Source organism: Paramormyrops kingsleyae, chromosome 3, assembly GCF_048594095.1.
Source record: "Paramormyrops kingsleyae isolate MSU_618 chromosome 3, PKINGS_0.4, whole genome shotgun sequence".
Taxonomy (NCBI): Eukaryota; Metazoa; Chordata; class Actinopteri; order Osteoglossiformes; family Mormyridae; genus Paramormyrops; species Paramormyrops kingsleyae.
The window spans coordinates 917,646-937,776 of record NC_132799.1 but is presented as its reverse complement, the minus strand read 5'-3'; the positions used below and the strand labels follow the sequence as shown (position 1 = coordinate 937,776).

Below are 20,131 nucleotides of genomic sequence, written 5' to 3'. Positions count from 1 at the left end.
ACCCTGACCTATAAGTAACAAAAAAAGACTATTTTAAAAAGGTTATTTTCGTTTTTTTTTTTTATTCCATCCACATGCTATGTAGTGACAGTCACAGACTCAATGTCAATTGTCCTCATGCACGGGAGAGGTCAACGTGCGACTTGGAACAGGGACATTGGCAAAGGCGTAATCAGCAGCTCGACATGTGAACAGACACGCGATGCCCTGAAGCCACTGGAGAAAATGTCCTTTCCCACTAATGGAGGACAGTAGCCTGTTAAATTGCACTTGGCAGCCTTATAAGCCTATAATCTGGGATGCCTGGATTCGATTAAGCCTGACTCATTATCGGCAAGCATTTCAATTCCTTTTCGTTTTACACAAATGGTCGTTAGCCATGCAAACACCATTCAATAAGACATTCCTTTTAATTTTGTCATTAAAATTCAGGCCAGGAAAGGGTGGGGGGTACACCCCCCATGAAAGGTTTATAAAAATATTAACCCCTTTTAAAACAAAATTACACAAGGCAACATCATGTTCGGTGCGTCCACAGTCAGTGTTCAGCAGCCCGACGTAGCACCTTCGCCCCGCTTCGGATCTGCTACTTCGTATCATTTCCAAATTCCATGCATTGCATAATTTCCAAAGTCTTCTCCCAAATGACCATGCAGTTCGAAAAACCACAGCATTACTGTGCAAACTGGACCAAACTGAGGAAAACCTGTCTCAAAATGTCCTAAAATCCACAAAACAGAGTAGGGGGAAGCACACGCAGAGTTCGCTTCCAGATCTTTATTTTCAAACATGGTTACATTTCTACATACTGTGTTACATTGTTATTTAAACGAAACTAAACTCTTAGATTAGAAACGAATCAGGCTGAATTCTTAACATTCCATACTTAACATTTCTGCACTACGACTATTTACCCTCAAACACACTTGCAGTATGTTTCAGGACTTTGCGTTTTTGGTTATGAGGGAATGCGATGGTTTCAAGCACCAGAAATTTTTAAATACTTGAGAACCTCATTTTACCAAATTAAAATTAAAAAAATGTTGAAATAAATGTGTCTTTATTTGCACTGCATTCTACATAATTCTACATGTAGAACACACCAGTAACTATGCACCCTCCCTAACCAGGTATATTAGCCGGTCATTTATACTCTGTAGCCACTAGGGGGCGGTCGTGTTTAAAATCCAACTGATATAGAGATAGTTTACGGTACCAGTAAGTGCACTCAAACATTCCATAAGTAGAAACATGTACCTGCAGTTTAGAGCCCATGAATAAAAGATACTGAGAACAGGCCAAATTGTACTGTAGTACTTTTAAACTTGATTTATTTTATGACTGAAACCACCAAACAAAAGGAAAAAAGTGTGTATGGGGGACCATACTTCTGAATGTGTGTGTTGGAGGCTTCAAGATACTTAAGATGTTCAAGCATGCCATCTCCACGGGGCGATCATCTGCGACAGAGCTGTTTCTTGAAGGCTTTCAGGGACTTGGCCATCATAGGTGCAACCCCTAGGCGGGGAATTAAAGCAGGAATAATTATATAACCACATCCCAGCACCTGTTACAGTTAGGAAAAAGCACATTGAGGCACCACACACACACACACACACACACACACACACACACACACAGTCCTATACTGGGTGCTCTCGCTCAGGCTTGGCAGACTGGCCGCTGCAGCAGAGTCACATCTCTCTTGGCACCGCTCAGCACAGCCCAGTAGAGAAAACTGGGACTGGCACCAGGGACGGAGACCCTACACCACCAGCCATGACCACAGGTGTCAGTGGCAGCCTGTAACCTCTCTCACCACTTCCAGTTTTACTTAACCAACCCGATAACCATCTTGGCTCATTTGGAACAGATTCCAAGTATCCGACTGAACCCTAGAAGAGGAACATTAGAATTGAAATAACCAGACCTCAGATGTTATCAGGCAGATCTGACATCAACACTGGCCCCGACTGAAAGCTGACCGGCTCTCAGGGTCCAGCCATCCCAGTTACTCACCAATTCAAAACATCACCAGCCAATGATACACCTGGCCCTCTGTATGAATTATGGCTCCTCATCCCAACCCGCTTTAAAAATCCTAGAATCACCCCAGAAGCCCAAATACCAGGGAAGTGGCAGGGAGCCAGAGAGCTGGACTCTGATGCCTGCAAATCGCACTGCGGAGTAGAGCCATGCTGGCAAAATGCAAATTTAGCCAGGCCAGCAGGGGGCAGCATGTAGCCTGTGCACTAAATGAGCTCCCCCCTCCTCTAACCCGTCACTCCAAAGGCCACATATAGCTAGACATTAAATACCACTGGATAATTAATATAGCAGGTTTATCCTGGAGGACAGAAAAACCAACAGTATTCTGCTCACAGCAGTTTGCACTGAAGGCAGGAATGAAGTGAGGGGGAGATGCTGGGTACCAGTGAGGACTCACGTTTGATTTTCCTGGGATCCTGACTTTGGCTGGACCCAGGACCAGGGCCGGCGCTGGAGGACCTGCTGGAGTCACCAAAGCTGGGCCTGATGCTGCTGAGTGCAGAGTGTTACGGAGCAGAGTATCAGTGCCTGTAATCAGCCTAGTGAGCCAATCAGGATGTGCAGTGTTACGGAGCAGAGTATCAGTGCCTGTAATCAGCCTAGTGAGCCAATCAGGATGTGCAGAGGCCACAAAAGCCCCCTTCCAGTCGTTCAGATGGCATCAAAGCCGTCCATCTCAAATCAAAGCTCTCACCAGCTGTGGCCTCCATTTTTTATTTATCTTTTTTTTTTTTACAGTAAGAACAACTTTTACAAAGAAAACACCTAACTCGCTAGTTGGGAGGGGGGGTGTCTCCTCAGTATCTTGCCAGCCAGGGAGGGTGTGAATGTGCTGGTCAGAGTGTATGTGACCTCTAGATTAGACTGACATTCATCTGTGTCTAATTTTTAACAACTGATACAACTGCCTTAATTTGGTCCCAATAAAGCCTGAGTGAATACAAGAAATTTTCCAATAAATGTGACAAAACCCAAACATGCACAGTAAAGAGCACAATGAAGAATTTTTCTAATAAAGATATCAAACTAAGTCTTATATCCTACCTACATCCTAGTTCCTTATCGTCGGATTCAAAACCAGAAAGAATTCAAATTTACCAGTCATGCAAAACAACAGGGTGCTTGGTGACAGCCGTTGGCGTCCAGACTGACCTGAGCTTGTCCGTGGCATGAGGCAGTGGAAGAGGTCCTGCTGTCCCATGGATCTCCTGCTGAATCCTCACGTTCCTTGGTGGCTTGGCAACAGAGTGAATATATGCCAGCTTCACCTGCCGGCCTGGCGCAAGGAAAAGACCCAACATTGGCAGTGCAAGCTAAGAGACCCAGAGCCACAAGCAGATCAAGGCTGTTCTGTCCTGGGATAAGTAGGTGACATCATCGCTAATGCACAACATCATGCATGTGCATACTGTGCAGAAACTAAATATGAGCCACCAAAGGACAACAGCATTGTTTGGAAATATTTAGTGTGGGACAGTCAGGTTCAAGCTAAAATGCACTAAGCAGACATTGGTATTCTGCATTAATTATCCCAGAATGCATTTCCACACAAAGCAACACCCACATATTATAAAACGTTCTTGGAGCAGAATACCATAGATAGGAGGAAATAGCAAGGGAATTCGGAAATGGGACAGTCCAGCAAGGTCCTTGATCTCGTTAGACCAGTTGCATCTCTGACCTGCAAGGTCAGCATTCAGCTTAAATCTATTCATAGGGTCTGGCGACAGATGGTCAGATCTGTACGAGGCGGCTCACAGACAGCACGTGTGTTGGACACGCACCCTTCACACCAAAATTCACACCATTAATGGATCCAGGACAACTGCTGCCCATCTCATTGGAGTAACGGACAAAAGCTACACTGCATGAAAGACAGAATACCAGGCTGTCAGGCTGCAGAATCCCCTTACAAATCTTGGATATTTATCAGCTTATTAGCAATACTGGTGCTGTTAGACCCCGAGGGAAAGAGTGAAGGTGACACACCTTTAGGTTTCCCAGAGTGAGCAGAAACTATGCTCTTAGTCAGCCTCTTCAGCTTCCTCTCGCGCTCCTCGGACAGCCGTAGGTACATCTCCCTCCAGGACTCGTACTCCTCCAGCTTCTCATTCCTGAACTCCCTCTGGCAGTGTCGCTCCCACAGGTGATCGGTGACACCCATGTAAACCTAAGCGGACGTGCTACTGATGAGACCCTGCCATTGTTCAGGATGTGTTACTGAGCCACGGAGCGACCCAACGGACTCTTGTGTTTTTACACAGAAAGTAGACTCATCGAAACAGCCAAAGGTGTGTCAGACCAGAAGCAATTGGCCTCCCTCCAAAAGGCTTCTGGACCATGGCACTATCCGCTGCCCCCCCCCCCCCCCATGCTGCTAATCCTTACCGGGTTGCATCCTTCAATCCGGAGCAGCTGTTCTGGGGTACAGCGCTCCAGTACCGGCTCTAGAATATCAAACGGTACCCCTCCGATCTCATGGAGCACTGGAAGAGATTATGCCACCTTACAATCCCACAATGCAGTGGGCCCCGAGGGGTACAGTCAACCCCATTGCTTACGGTCAATGTTGTTTTGGAGAACACGGATGCATTGCTGGTACAGGGTCATCATGGTTGGGAGATAAGCAATCTTGGATCCTGAGTAGACCTGCATCTTTCTGTTGAGCCTCTGACCGGTGAACACTGGAGCATCTTCGCAGACCTCCGAAACCTCAACCTCCACTAAAAGAGCTCAGATTAACACCAATGAGTCCTTAAGAAAAAGCATTAAAAAATATATCTAACAATTCTAATCAGACAGGACAGTTTCTGATCCAAGGTTTTGGAGAAAGGGGTTTTGAAAAAAAGGATAAACACTTTAAAATGTGTTGGTTATATTTACATTTCTTCTCAAAGTACGAGAAACCGGACAAGTCCTCACACTCCGGAAGAGAAGTCGGCAAGGGCACATTAAGCAAGTCCATTACTGACCCAGTTGACACCTATGAGAAAGAAGGTTCTCAAAATCAAGAAGAAAAAAAAAGAAAAAAAAAAAAATCAATCCACATTTTCTGACACAGACCTAAAGCGCACAGGTGACTTCATTTCCACGTTACCTTTTGAGGCGACTGCTCCATCTGACATTTGATCAAGTCGTTGGACTCCTTCACTGAGGTTGTGCTTTTGCTGTGACTTGCTTTGAGCTTTTTGACAATCTTTTCATTGCAAGGCTTCTTCTTCCTCTTTGGTATCTTCAAACTGTAGTTCAGGCATGATTCGAAAGACAGGGTGGGTGTATCAGACCTCTCATCACTCTGCCTGTTATTGTCTGGAACCTTCTCTTGTTCCTTTGTGGCCTTCATTCTGTTGCCAGTTGGCCTCGCAGCTTCTTCGTTGCATAAATTCTTACCACATCCCCAATTCTTCCTTTTACTATAATCCAAAGATTCTGGTTTGACTTTGTCTAGTTGTTTGCCCTTGGGAGGGATTTTCAGTTCTTTGTCTTTCCCCCCCTGAGAAGAGGTCCTCTTCCCATCTTGTTCAGACCTGCACTTATGGGCGTGAGGTTTGTCATTAAACCGTTCAGGGGATCGGTTTACTTTGGGAGACAGATCTTTGGTGCTGGACTCAAGCTTGTTTGAGGAACCTGATTTGTTAGCATCAGAATCATCCTTTGATTCCTGTCTGGAGATCAACTGCTCTTTCTTGATGCTTTGATTTGACTTTCTGCAGTTAGAGACTGAATTTCTCTGCTGGTCTTTATCAAAGGGGCACATTTTCTGAGGTAAACCCTCACCTTTTACAGCCTCTTTGCTAATCTTCTCGTTTTCAGTCTTCTCTTTTCCACAGCCGTGATTATCTTGGTTGTTGCTGAGTAAAAACAGTGTTAGACATTTTATTCGTCAAACTCTGGCATTAAAAACATTACCATACCACCCAAGACACTGTACCTGGTGGGTTCCTTTGGAACCAACTTCTTCCACTGGTTAACTAACGTCTTAGCCACTTCCCCAGCATCGCCATGCTTCCGGAGGGAATTGACCGTTTTTCCTATCCCAGTTTCCTTGCAACAGGGTTAACAATGAACATCGGATCTCTGCGAAATGCATAGCAATTATATAGACAACGGGGATGGCCAACTTACTGCAAGGATGTCCAGGGTGACGTCCAACTCCTGAAGCTTCTTCAGAGCCTTCATGACCTAAGAAAATGCATGAGCTCATGAAGAACCACACTGCTTTCCCCGAGTGCAACACCCAGCCTGCAACCTTAGGGAGCCATCAGAGTAACAAAAACGACCGCTGACATTTGGCCTCTTACAATACGCAGAGCAGTAGTCTTACTGGGGGGGCAAATAGTTCACAGATTGGGATCAGTGCTTAACATTGCAAAACTGAAAACAGATGGGGGTGATAAAAATGAGACCTTTCAGAAACATTCACAGGAGTGCCAAATATGGCTGTTCCTGCAGAAGTCGGAATCGCTGAGCTTGCAGGGAGATTGTGACGCTATCTATGGGAATACCCCCTTTACTACGCTCTATAAATGGGCAGCCCTAATGGCAGCAGCTACTGCTGCCGTAAAAAGAATTAGCTGACCTCATAGGCTAACCGTTATAACAGCAGGGCCGGCCTCCACCATCCCAGCACACAACCACACTGACATCAGATTTCACCAGCATGGGGGGTTCACGTTACAAAGAAGCCCTCCCCCTGACGGACTGCAAGTCAGGTCCCTCTGCTTCTGCTGGAGCCGAGCAGCTCCGCGGTTCTCTAAAGCACAGGCTACATTACCTGCAGAGCTTACACAGCACCGAGCGCTTCTTAAACTAGCCATCTTACGCATAGAAACACGTGCCGCGTTTAACTATCGTTCACACTAAACGCACAGGCACATACTAGTAAAGGCCTCCAGTACGCAGGGTGGCTTCCCTCAAAGTTTCGGGTGGTTTACTAGATGGTTTTGGCGTCATCGCCAAAATTTGAGCCGCTCAATGAACCCGGCAAATAAACTCCCCTGATCTCATTAACTAACCCATCCACCTGCCTGGATCACTACGCTTTACACACTAGATCAAAGACTAACCTTTATTACCAGGCCGGTATGAAGAAGACTAGCAGATGAATTTACATTAGCCAAATAAATGAACGCATTGAAATCCCCCCTCCCCTCTTAACTAAACCCGAAAACTGAGCAGAAACGACGCACAGCCTCTCTGTGTAAATTAGTAAAGCGGCTGCATTGGCAGCCCCTACGCTAGGAAATATCATACCGTCTTCATCTCAGAAGACTCTTTTAACTTAAGCTTTAATCGCAAAACTTTCTTCAAGGTGTCATTCGCAGCCATGGCTACAGCCGCCGCAGACGCCTCACCTGCGATGCGGGGCCGGGGCTCCTTGGTCGGCGTTTTATACGAGCTGCGGAGCGCCACCTTCCCGTTAAAGTGAAACAGCCCAGGAGCTGAAATTCCCGGTAGGTTCTCTACATGGCTTAGCGGCAACTGGAGACGTTTTAACCGTATAAACTATTTCATTTCATCATTTGCTCAAAAAAAAACACGTACACTGAGTTGATGCGTATTGGACGGGGACTCTACATTAAAGCATTCGGGTGTTCAAACGGGACAAAATGCAAGAAAACTAGTAACTACAATCATTTCAACCACATTAAATGATGATGTTGTACCACTGCTTCAGATATATTATTATTATTATTATTATTATTATTAATAATAATAATAATAATAATTGATGATGATGATGATGATGATGAAAAAGAAGATAGGGGGCATTAGTGGTTATAGTCCTACACTAAAAAGCCCCCGAGGCAGATAACGAATGTGACCCCAGTATTCACTGCGCAATCTGATCTGAGTTCACACACCCAGAGGAGGAGTTAAGACCAGTCCGGTCTGCGGGGTCCGGCGCTCCGTCTTTCTGTCTCCCACCCGCCGTGGCTTTGAGTTGCAAGTCATCTCATCTCCTGCTTTTCGTGTCCACTTTCGGTAAGTTGTACACCATTGAAAAGTCTCATGAAGTTTGACCAATACATTGATATTGTAATATTGGTCTAGAAGGCAATGCATCGGTATTAGAAAACGGAAAAACAGGAAATTTCCAAATTTGTTTTTACTCATTGAAATATCATATTTGGATCACGTGGAATGAAATCCTTTAGCGGTGTGCGTGCGACATAGCTATTGTACTTGTTTTAAATGTAATATCCCTGCTGCTGAGGTCAGCTATAGACCCATGCTTTCCTGAAACACACATGGAGGTAAACTCGCCTTCTGCCTGCTCATTAAGAGCTATGGAATCAAACTGTGAAATTGGTCAATATATCGTTAAAGCGTTAAAGACACATGTGGATCACGATGTTTTTAAATTTAATTTTATTTATTTATTTAGCAGGCTGAGTCTTTAAAAGAGCGACATGGCGACTTATCTGTGTTTCTATTCTGGGACGTCGCGCTGATAAATTGTGACAGATGCGAGCACAGGAACGTCGAGAGCGGCTCGGTCACACTGGGCGTTAAAACACTCATTTTATTCCTTAAATATGTGATATGTGCGCAATTTTATTACAGTGCTTACAGCAGTTTAAATAATTATATTATCCAAATATCATGTATGTATGCTGGGTGGGTACTACTCTAAATTGTGTATTAAACTATATGACATTTTGTCTTAAATTAGTATCAGACACATTTTCAACTAATTTCTTGGTGACTTTAAGCTTCCCAGTGCAGCTTCTTCAGTGTCTTTAACTGCAGTCTCCAATCTCCAGAAGAATTAACACCAGCAAACCCTCTTCCAGATCTTGGCTGTGACCCCTCACTGCAGTCATGGCACCCAAAAAGAACAAAGCCACGAAGAAGAACAAAGCAGACATCAATGAGATGTCCATGCTGGTGGATGATGGAGCCATCAATAAGATGAACGGGCTCAATGCTCTTCTAGAAGGTGGTAACGGCTTCAGCTGTATCTCCACTGAAGTCACCGACCCTGAGTATGGCCCGAGTCTCCTGGAAGGCCTGAGCACCATGAGGCAAGATAGCTTTCTCTGTGACCTGACTGTTGTCACCAAGTCCAAATCCTTCAATGTTCACAAAGTCGTCATGGCTTCCTGCAGTGAGTACATACGCAGTGCTCTAAAGAGAGACCCCACGGCCCAGAAAGTGGAGCTCAGTGATTTGTCCCCTGCTGGCCTGGCCACCGCCATCACATATGCTTACTCTGGAAAGCTCACCCTGTCCCTGTACACAATTGGCAGCACCATATCAGTGGCCAGCCTCTTGCAGATCCATAGTCTGGTAAAGATGTGCAGCGATTTCCTAATGCGGGAGATGAGTGTGGAGAACTGCATGTATGTGGCCAACATCGCTGATACATACAGCCTGAAGAACACCAAAGATGCGGTGCAGAAGTTCATGCGGAGCAACTTCATTGAGTTCTCTGAGATGGAGCAATTCCTGAAGCTTACGTATGAGCAGATTAGCGACTTCCTCATGGATGACTCATTGCAGCTGCCATCCGAGATTACTGCCTTCCAGATCGCAATGAAGTGGCTGGACTTTGACGAGAAGAGGTTGAAGTACGCTGCTGACCTCCTGGCCAACATCCGCTTTGGCATCATCTCAGCCCCGGATCTCGTCAACCACGTTCAGAGCGTGCCTAGGATGATGCAGGACACAGAGTGCCACCGGCTGCTGGTCGATGCCATGAATTACCACCTGCTCCCCTACCAGCAGAACATCCTGCAGTCGAGAAGAACCAAGGTCCGAGGGGGACAGCGGGTCCTACTCACGGTGGGCGGGAGACCGGCCCTTACCGAGAAGTCCCTCAGCAAAGATGTCCTCTACAGGGATGCCGACAACATCTGGAACAGGCTGACGGAGATGCCCGCCAAGAGCTTCAACCAGTGCGTGGCTGTGCTGGATGGCTTCCTGTATGTGGCAGGAGGGGAGGACCAGAACGACGCCAGAAACCAAGCCAAGCATGCCGTCAGCAACTTCTGCAGGTGAGCCTGGGATGTGTCAGGTGGGCTGGGCATCGAAGACATCATGACCTTTAGTTGAGTTAATAGGAACTAATCTATACCTAGTACCTTTCAGAGTGTGTCTGCATAAAGTTCCTCTCCTGTCCCGCAGGTATGATCCACGATTTAACACGTGGATCCACCTGAGCAGCATGATTCAGAAGCGAACCCACTTCAGCTTGAACACCTTCAACGGGCTCCTTTTCGCTGTTGGCGGGCGCAACGGCGAAGGCGCACAGGCCTCCATCGAGTGCTACGTGCCGTCATCCAACCAGTGGCAAATGAAGGCCCCCATGGAGGTGGCCAGGTGCTGCCATGCCAGCACCGTGATTGACGGCAAGATCCTGGTGACGGGGGGCTACATCAGCAACGCCTATTCCCGCGCAGTGTGCTCCTACGACCCCTCCACGGATTCGTGGCAGGACAAGAGCAGCCTGAGCACACCCCGGGGCTGGCACTGTGCAGCCACCATAGCTGACCGCGCCTACGTCACCGGGGGCAGCCAGCTGGGCGGCCGCGGTGAGAGGGTGGATGTGCTGGCGGTGGAGTGCTACAACCCTCATAGCGGCCAGTGGAGCTACGTGGCACCCCTGCACACCGGCGTCAGCACGGCCGGGGTTGCGACGCTCGGCGATCGGATCTACCTCTTGGGTGGCTGGAATGAGGTGGAGAAGAAGTACAAGAAGTGTGTGCAGGTGTACAACCCCGATCTGAATGAGTGGACTGAGGACGAGGAGCTGCCCGAGGCCACCGTGGGCATCTCCTGCTGTGTCATCACCACACCCACCCGCAAGAGCCGTGAGAGCCGGGCCAGCTCCGTGTCCTCAGCGCCCGTCAGCATATGAAGGTCCAGCAGGTAGGACCGCATAGATCAGGAGCAGACTGTGGAACAGAATCCACCCAGCCAATTATTTAATTGAATATGTATTTAAGATCTTTTTTTCCAACTCAACTTACCGAAGATGTGTTTTGGTTATATTTAATATTATAATTAGTGTAAAAAGTTTAAATTAAATATTTCTAGAGGTACATAATGTCCACTACCCAACATTGCCTCTTCAAGGCTCATTTTGATTGAGATTTTCAAGATTATATGCATTTCATGAGTAACAAAATTGTTTAAAAGTAGTTTTTGTAACTGAATGTGTCAGGACTTGTTGACACAAAAAACAAGGCAAGAGTAAAATGTGTTTTCTTAGTTATGGGTTTAAAACACTTAAATTAGTGTTTTTATTTCCCTCTGGGGCCAATTCTGCATTAACATTTTGTCTTTATCTGCCTGATCTCATGACAAAACATGAAGGAGTTGCAATGTGTGCAGCTAAAGTGCATCATTAACATTCATGCTGTAGCTGCATCAGCCCTTTACAATACACAGGGATTTCTCCATCTTTGTAGGCTAGTGGTTCTCACCACGTTGTCGTAAATGACACACCAGCAGCTCTTTGCGTTTTCAGGTTTCTCCAGACTCATGAATAATGTACATTTGACCTCTCTGCAAAACTGGGAATCGCGTGAATCATGAGACAAGGATGCAAGAGCTGTTATCTTCAGATAATAGATCTAAAAACTCCATGAGATGCATTTATGTATAGCAGCATAATTATATTAAAGCCAAAAAGTATTTTTTTTCTTTTAAATCTGCCACACAACTGTGAGTTACTGTAACCAGCACGCTGGAATGAGGGACAGGAAAGGTCACTTAAATCAGCACAAGAATGTAAGCCAGGAATAAAAGAACAAGCCCCTTACTCCCGTAGAGCTTCACTTTCACTTTTTACACATACCTAAGAAGCAAAAAGAGCATGCTGATGTGTTTAAGAAGCTGTCCAACAGACAACAACTGAATTCTATAAAGCTTCAGATTTAAAGTTTGATGAAAATGACAGGAAAATGTAAATGTAGCACTTTGCAGCAGAGGACACCGTGATGTGGAATCACACAAGTGTGACACGGGGCGGGTGCTGAGTGTGGTGTACTCGTGTGAGCTGGAAGGGTTGTTACTGAAGTGAGTAACTAGTGAACCAAGCTGAGAGCCTGGACTGCCTGAGGGATGCGTGCGTGTTACTTTAACGTAATGCCTCAAAGCCTCAGACAGTTCATGTTTCAATGATTTCATGGCTTGAACTGAAAAATGTGAAACTCTTCTGTCTTCAAGCAGGACGTGTAAAACAGTACTGAGCTGCTGTATAGCAGGATGTGTAAGACAGTACTGATCTGCTGTATAGCAGGATGTGTAAGACAGTACTGAGCTGCTGTATAGCAGGATGTGTAAGACAGTACTGATCTGCTGTATAGCAGGATGTGTAAGACAGTACTGATCTGCTGTATAGCAGGATGTGTAAGACAGTACTGAGCTGCTGTATAGCAGGATGTGTAAGACAGTACTGATCTGCTGTATAGCAGGATGTGTAAGACAGTACTGAGCTGCTGTATAGCAGGATGTGTAAGACAGTACTGAGCTGCTGTATAGCAGGATGTGTAAGACAGTACTGAGCTGCTGTATAGCAGGATGTGTAAGACAGTACTGAGCTGCTATATGCTATTTATCCTTGTTTGTATTGTCATTGCTGAGACTCCACATTGCACCGTAAATAAAATCACAATAAAGTTTTTTGTCATATCCTACTTTCTAAGGGTCATGCCTTTCATTAAAAATGTCAACGACCTTGTATGACCTTTGCTTTGCTCTTACCAAATACTTAATTATTGTAGAAGTTCCTATTAACTTGGGATCTGTCTGCTCTGACCAAGTCCAGCCTCATTCCCCTAGTAGACGGAAGCCTACTGGACCTAAACTGAATCTTTAGAGTAGCAACAACAAGTCTGTGGTCAGAATTCACAAACCGGGCGCTTCTGTAGACCCTGAAGTTCTGCAGGAGGCTCCAGCGTCTGCTCGCACCACCAATATTGCAGTACCAAGTTCAACGATGCAGATCAAGGCGTTGGACCTAGGATCCAGTGACCCGCTGCCCCTGACCTTTTGCTAAGTCGAGGAACATGGAGCCACTCTCACCCCGGTCTCCCCCATGGGGGCCGACACAATATGAACATAACAAATTTTCAAACGAGAGGAGGCCATTCAGCCCATCAAGCTCGTTTGGGGAGAACTTAACTAATAGCTCAGAGTTGTTAAAATCTTATCTAGCTCTGATTTAAAGGAACCCAGAGTTTTAGCTTCCACTACACTAGCAGGAAGACTATTCCATACTCTAACTACACGCTGTGTAAAGAAGTGCTTCCTCAAATTCAGTTTAAAATGTTCTCCCGCTAATTTCCACTTATGGCCATGAGTTCTAGTATTTAAACTGATATTAAAGTAGCCATTTGTCTGAACAGCATCCAGACCTGTCAGAATCTTATATACCTGAATCATGTCCCCCCTTAATCTCCTTTGCTTGAGGCTGAACAGATTCAGCTCAGCTAACCTCTCATCATAAGACATTCCTCTAAGACCAGGAATCATTCTTGTAGTCCTACGTTGAACCTTTTCCAAGGCAGCAATGTCCTTTTTAAGTTATGGTGACCAAACCAGCACACAATATTCTAGGTGGGGTCTTACCAAGGAATTGTATAAATGTAACATCACCTCCCTTGACTTAAACTCCACACACCTAGAGATGTAACCCAACATCCTATTGGCCTTTTTAATTGCTTCCCCACACTGGCGAGAGTGGGACATGGAAATATCAACATACACACCGAGGTCTTTCTCATAATCAGCTACCTTTATCTCAGTGGAACCCATAAAATATCTGTACTTTATATTTCTGCTCCCTGCATGGATTACCTTACATTTATCTGTGTTAAATTTCATCTGCCAAGTATCAGCCCAGTCGCTAATTAAATCCAGATCCCGTTGTAGCCTCTCTGCTGCTAGATCAGTATCTGCTACACCACCCACCTTGGTGTCATCTGCAAATTTAACCAGTTTACTGTATGTATTGGTGTCAACATCATTAATGTAAATTAGGAACAGTAGTGGTCCTAAAATTGAACCCTGCGGTATCCCACTATGAACGCAGGCCCACTGTGACATTGTGCCTCTAATAACTACTCGCTGCTTCCTGTCAGTTAACCAGTTTTTGATCCCAGCTGCTACAGTTCCTAAAATCCCTGCAGCTTTGAGCTTAAGCAAGTTTGCAGGGGACAACATCAAAGGCCTTCTGGAAATCTAAGGAGATCACATCATAGGCCTTTTTGTGATCAATTTCTCGTGTTGCTTCCTCAAAGAACTCAAGTACATTAGTTAATCAGGACCTACCTCTCCTAAATCCATGTTGGCTATCTCTCAGAATGTTACTTGAATCCAGGTAATCTACCATTTTCACTTGGATTATAGCTTTCATTACCTTTCCAGTTATGCAAGTTAAACTGATTGGCCTATAGTTTGCTGGATTACTTCTATCCCCTTTTTTGAATATGGGTGTTATATTAGCATGCTTCCAATCAGAAGGTACCACACCAGTAGATAAGGATTTCTGAAATATTAAAGTTAAAGGTTGGCTAATAATATCCATCATCTCTATTAAATCTATAGGTAAGATGCCATCTGGGCCCTGCGATTTATTTATTTTGAGGTTAGCTAGGCTTTGTACCACATCAGCCTCAGTTATACATATATTGGTCATAGACGTATTTGTACTAAATAGTGGCAGGTTACTTGTGTTCTCTACTGTGAACACCTGTGTAAAATAATCATTAAACTCATTTACTATATCAATTTCATTTTCAATTATAAGACCCTTACTATTCTGCAGATTAGTGATTTCAGCTTTTAGAGCTCTTTTGGAGTTAAAATATTGGAAGAAACTTTTAATGTCATCCTTAGCCTCCAATGCAATCTTCCTTTCTACATTCCTCTTAGCGAGTCTAATGTTATTTTTTAACTCAACCTGTAGACTTATATATTCCTGCTTTATTTTTACAAAACACCTGTTTTTGAGTTCACTGGGTCTGTATGATCATTTTAGCCAATGGACATATCTTTCCTATAATGATAAGGTGGTCTGGCTTCCCCAGGATTATTTTGAAATCGTTAGTTAATTTCCATTTGTGAAAGAGAGCCCTTTTCCTCCTGACTTTATTCTTTATTTCAATAGTAAACCATCTTAGTTGCAGTTTCCTAGATTTAGTTTTGCTGGAAACAGGTATGAGGTCCTCTTGCACTTGCAACAACGTGCTTTTAAAAAATTCCCATGTCTCTTCAACCGTTTTGCTATTTAACTCCATCCAGTTTACAGTTTCTAGTTTCAGTCTCATTCCATTAAAGTTAGCCTTCCTCACATTGTATATCTTTGTTTTGGACTTTGCTCTTCGGACACTAAAATTAACCTCAAATTTAATCATATTGTGATCACTAACACTATTGTGATCACTAAGTGGTTCTAAAACCTCAAATTTTCCAATCCTATCCTGGTTGTTAGACAAAACAACATCAAGAAGGGCATCTTCTCTGGTAGGGGTATTAACAAACTGAGTAAAAAAACAATCCTGTACTAATTCCACCATCTCAATAGCCAGCCCTGTGAGTGCCAGTGGTTGCACTGAAGTCACCCATGACCAGAGGAGTGTCACCTCATGGGCACCCTTCAACCACCGAGCGAAGCTATGAGTAAAAGGTCTCCCTCAGTGAGACTTCACTCACCGCGGTCGGAGCATACACTGAGACGACAGACAAGACACCCAAACAGTGCCTTAGCCTGAGTCTCATAATACGCTCGTTGAAAGGAGTGACATCAGACACCATCGGAAGGAGCCGATCTGCCACAGCAACAGCGACTCCCTGAGTATGGCAGCTGTCAGAGCAACCAGACCAAAAGTAGGTATACCCACCTACAGAGATGTGGCCAGCCCCGGTCTGCATACCTCAGAGAGCGCTGCCACCAAAACACAGAGTTTACGAAGCTCCCCCCACAGCATACAGAAAGATGGACATCGTGCCGGAGAGACACCCGGATGGGCCGCCTCAAACTGGGACCCGAGTGCCAGCATGCAGCAGGCGACACCTCAGCACCACACCAGCCCCGATCCCCAACAGGCCTGACCCTATTAGCTCTCCGATGGTTTCAACTCTTCCAGGGATGAGGCTCCTGAAGACATTCCCCCATACCCTTCATGGTGTGTGCAGCCTTCCTATGGGCGGCTGCAGCAGACCTACTCCCACAGAGAGCAGAAGGGTGTTGTTCCTATTTGGCCCTAACTGCAGTGAAGTGGATTTCTGAAATAAATTACCACGCGTCTCAAACCAAAGACAATTCTTTGCTAGATTCTGTCAGTTACACCCGTAGCCTGACCCACATTCATTAATCCTTTGAAATAAATTGCATGCTGCCTCACTTATTTGAGTGTACAGGTACACTGACGAGGCAATACATAGCACACTGAGAGACAGGGCTACAAATCATCCATCAAAGAGGTGAAAGGTACGCCACAAATTTATCTGTAAAATGATGAAAGGTACGCCACAAATTCATCTGCAAAACGGTGAAAGGTACGCCACAAATTCATCTGCAAAACGGTGAAAGGTACGCCACAAATTCATTTGTAAAACGGTGAAAGGTACGCCACAAATTCATCTGCAAAACGATGAAAGGTACGCCACAAATTCATCTGCAAAACGATGAAAGGTACGCCGCAAATTCATCTGCAAAACGATGAAAGGTACGCCACAAATTCATCTGTAAAACGGTGAAAGGTACGCCGCAAATTCATCTGTAAAACGGTGAAAGGTACGCGCAAATTCATTTGTAAAACGGTGAAAGGTGCGCCACAAATTCATCTGTAAAACGATAGTGTTGTAGTCAAGACCGCCTAAACCGAGACCAAGACATTGCCGAGACCGGAGGGTATCAAGACCAAGACACTGCCGAGACTTGAGGGTACCAAGACCAAGTCCAAGACCAAGACCAAGACACACTAAGGCGAGACCAAGACCAAGACTGGTCGAGACCAAGACCAAGACCAAGACCGAAAACAGACTAGAATCGACATTACATTACCCAGATCAACTGTAGAGAAAAAAGGCATTGCTGTAAAGTGTCATTACTCGTTAAATCAAATTCATGTTATCTTTTCAATTATATTGTTCGTATGTCCATATGTCTCTCATTTAAAATCTCCCAGATTTGTCATAGTTACGAGACCTGATAGAAAATAATATTCTCAGCAATCCTCTCCTATAACCATTTTATCAGACCTCGTCAAGGGAAAGAGATGGGATGTACCAGAAAGATGTTCATATTAAGTCTCTTATACCAGGGACAGAGGCCTCGGGTAAGCTATGAATACGGCTATGTAATGATCCTTTGCTTTGAATTGAAGAGAATGAGCCTCCAGATTGACTTGCACCTCCAAGACCGTGCTTTCTAATCAATGTAAAATACCTAATTTATTTGAATTATAACTATGCTATAGACTCCTGTCTTTTAACTGGTTGAATCCTGCTTCGTATTTTTTCTTTTACTTTTTTCCGGAAATCCAACAGTGTTCTGTTTATGTGCATAGCCATTAGAAAAAGGTCTATCAAACCATTTAGGTGATACACATTTAACCTGCTGTGGCAATGCTACAAAAAATAATGGTTTGCGCATCACACTGAAACACAGATGACGCAAACACCCATTGTAAGTATAAAAAAAAATGCTAGTACGTTGCCACAAAAGTATTTGCTAAATAAATAAACGTAAGTGTACAAATTGGCCTTCTACCAAAAATCGTGATCATGCAGCTTTCTGTAAAAAGAAATTCTGCATCAAGTGAGGTAAGCGTACACAAACCCTGATACTGTACATATCTGCAATTACCTGTGCAAATTCCACTTGTTAACATTCACACAATGCCGTTTGAGGACTTAAAGCACACCTGGTTGCATTTGAATTGAGGCGCGTAATAAATAATGATACTGTTCTGTGAGGATGTGCAGTTTTCTCTTTTTTTCCCCATCCCATCAAGACCGCTATGTCCGAGACCAAGACAAGACCGAGACCAAATAGAGTCGAGACCAAGACAAGACCGAGACCAAATAGAGTCGAGACTAAGACAAGACCGAGACCACAAAAAATTGGTTTCGAGACCGGTCTCGAGACCAAGACCGGTCTCGAGAACTACAACACTATAAAACGATGAAAGGTACGCCACAAATTCATCTGCAAAACGATGAAAGGTACGCGCAAATTCATTTGTAAAACGGTGAAAGGTGCGCCACAAATTCATCTGTAAAACGATGAAAGGTACGCCACAAATTCATCTGCAAAACGATGAAAGGTACGCCACAAATTCATATGCAAAACGGTGAAAGGTACGCCACAAATTCATTTGTAAAACGGTGAAAGGTACGCCACAAATTCATCTGCAAAACGATGAAAGGTACGCGCAAATTAATTTGTAAAACGGTGAAAGGTGCGCCACAAATTCATCTGCAAAACGATGAAAGGTACGCCACAAATTCATCTGCAAAACGATGAAAGGTACGCCGCAAATTCATCTGCAAAACGATGAAAGGTACGGTGCAAATTCATCTGCAAAACTGTGAAAGGTACGCCGCAAATTCATCTGCAAAACGATGAAAGGTATGCCGCAAATTCATCTGCAAAACGATGAAAGGTATGCCACAAATTCATCTGTAAAATGGTGAATTCATCCCACAAAAATTAGTTTGCATGCAGTATAAATGAGAGTGCGAAAGCATGACCACATCACCCCCATCCTGAAAACCCTTCACTGGCTCCCTGTCCCACTCAGGATAGAGTACAAGGTCTCTCTCCTCACCCATCAGTGCATCTATGGACATGCCCCCCTTTACTTACAAGAACTCCTCACCCCCCCATACCTCCTCACGCACCCTCCGCTCTGTACACACTAACACCCTCCAAGTCCCCAGAACCAAGCTCCGCAGCATGGGTGGTAGGGCTTTTTCATCTGTGGCGCCGAGGCTGTGGAACGCCCTCCCTGACTACCTGAGAGCCCCACAGTCGACTGATGCTTTTAAACAAAACCTAAAAACTCATCTTTTTAGAAAGACATTTTCTTAAAATATTTTATAGATTCTCGTTTTATTTGTTTATTTATTTTATTTATTTATTTTACTCTGTAGCACTTTGAGATTGCTAAAATATAAAGTGTAATACAAATAAAATATACTATTATTATTACATGAATCCCATTAAATGCTTATCAATAGGCTTACATATCAAAACAAATCATAAGGAATAAGGAGAGGCTTGGTATAATAAATATGAGGCAACACCTGTATCAACAGGCAGCGTAATTCATTGTTCAAACATTATCTTAAATCTAGGTATGTGCTTAGTCATCGTGACTCTAACAAACTTGGAGAATGGAGAAAAAGAAAGAAATATTTCAACATGTAAAATTAATCATGTATTAGAAGCGAGGTTATCTCTGTACAGCTTTAGGGAAAATAGCGTTATCTTAAACATTAAAACTCTAATAAGCTGAACGTGATTTTATGTTTTTTAAAAAGTCAGACAATATATGTCAGTACAAATATTTCTACGCCAGAAGCGACGCGCATTTCTGGAATTCATTTCTGATCCCGGACTGCGCACCTTCTCAGAAGTGACACCGGCACGACTGGAGAGCCTGACAATCTGGGGGTGTGCAGCTCATCGTTTTCTCATTTCTGAAGCAAAAAAAAAACATAGCAATATATTTATTACATTGCTTTTAATAATTTACACTGAATGAAAAACAAGTTATTTTATTGGACCTATTTATGTGATAGGTTATATTCTATCTATTCACCCACCGAATTAACCACTTGTTCCATAAATAACTTATATTCATTAACTTCGAACGTGCGATAAACATGGGTGCCTTTTAACTGTGTAACATCTAGGTCTTTACAATAAGGGTCTGTACACGGTTTGCAGTTTCACCGAGGTCTTCAGAAGTGGAATACTTAAAATACTTGAAATACACATCAGAGCAGTAACACTCGGCTCGCCACACACAGACATACAAAGCCTGCTCCTGCTTCCTCCTCCTGCGCCCTCCTCCCGCTCCCTTAAGAGAACGGAATTTGCCGAGTCATTTTATGACGT

At 44.2% G+C, this 20,131-nt stretch overlaps 2 protein-coding genes across 12 annotated transcripts; one reads left to right on the top strand and one right to left on the bottom strand.

Annotated features, from left to right (window-relative positions):
* Positions 1-762: 762 nt before the first annotated feature.
* On the bottom strand, positions 763-20,120 carry eloal (elongin A, like). 10 transcript variants are annotated; one of them, XM_023829093.2, is made up of 12 exons: positions 20,050-20,120; positions 19,637-19,710; positions 6,175-6,231; positions 5,981-6,093; positions 5,147-5,900; positions 4,933-5,032; positions 4,611-4,781; positions 4,438-4,535; positions 4,039-4,219; positions 3,202-3,325; positions 2,447-2,541; positions 763-1,518 (listed from the first exon to the last, which is right to left on the bottom strand). In XM_023829093.2, the coding sequence occupies exons 3-12, from the start codon at positions 6,226-6,228 to the stop codon at positions 1,457-1,459; spliced, it is 1,752 nt and encodes a 583-aa protein (XP_023684861.1). In that variant the 5' UTR covers positions 6,229-6,231; positions 19,637-19,710; positions 20,050-20,120; the 3' UTR covers positions 763-1,456. The 10 variants fall into 10 exon arrangements, with proteins under 10 accessions (XP_023684861.1, XP_023684867.1, XP_023684862.1 ...); XM_023829099.2 differs by lacking the exon at positions 5,981-6,093 and having other exon boundaries at positions 20,050-20,105; XM_023829094.2 differs by lacking the exons at positions 19,637-19,710; positions 20,050-20,120 and adding an exon at positions 7,404-7,557.
* klhl31 (kelch-like family member 31) lies at positions 7,905-12,695 on the top strand. Of its 2 annotated transcripts, none has more exons than XM_023829085.2 (3): positions 7,905-8,034; positions 8,847-10,049; positions 10,180-12,695. In XM_023829085.2, exons 2-3 carry the CDS (start codon positions 8,875-8,877, stop codon positions 10,910-10,912), a joined length of 1,908 nt encoding a protein of 635 aa, XP_023684853.1. In that variant the 5' UTR covers positions 7,905-8,034; positions 8,847-8,874; the 3' UTR covers positions 10,913-12,695. The 2 variants fall into 2 exon arrangements, with proteins under 2 accessions (XP_023684853.1, XP_023684854.1); XM_023829086.2 differs by having other exon boundaries at positions 7,908-8,034; positions 8,766-10,049.
* Positions 20,121-20,131: the final 11 nt, after the last annotated feature.

What these genes read in the sequence shown, in the direction of transcription:
- eloal (XM_023829089.2), bottom strand. Translation starts at nt 7,377, where the DNA reads ATGGCTGCGAATGACACCTTGAAGAAAGTTTTGCGATTAAAGCTTAAG. An exon ending in CTCGTACTTTGAGAAGAAAT is followed by an intron (nt 4,782 to 4,932) that starts GTAAATATAACC and finishes TGTTAATCTGAG; the next exon opens with CTCTTTTAGTGGAGGTTGAG. An exon ending in CATGCCACGGACAAGCTCAG is followed by an intron (nt 2,542 to 3,201) that starts GTCAGTCTGGAC and finishes CTCTGCACTCAG; the next exon opens with CAGCATCAGGCCCAGCTTTG.
- klhl31 (XM_023829085.2), top strand. Translation starts at nt 8,875, where the DNA reads ATGGCACCCAAAAAGAACAAAGCCACGAAGAAGAACAAAGCAGACATC. An exon ending in GCCGTCAGCAACTTCTGCAG is followed by an intron (nt 10,050 to 10,179) that starts GTGAGCCTGGGA and finishes CCTGTCCCGCAG; the next exon opens with GTATGATCCACGATTTAACA.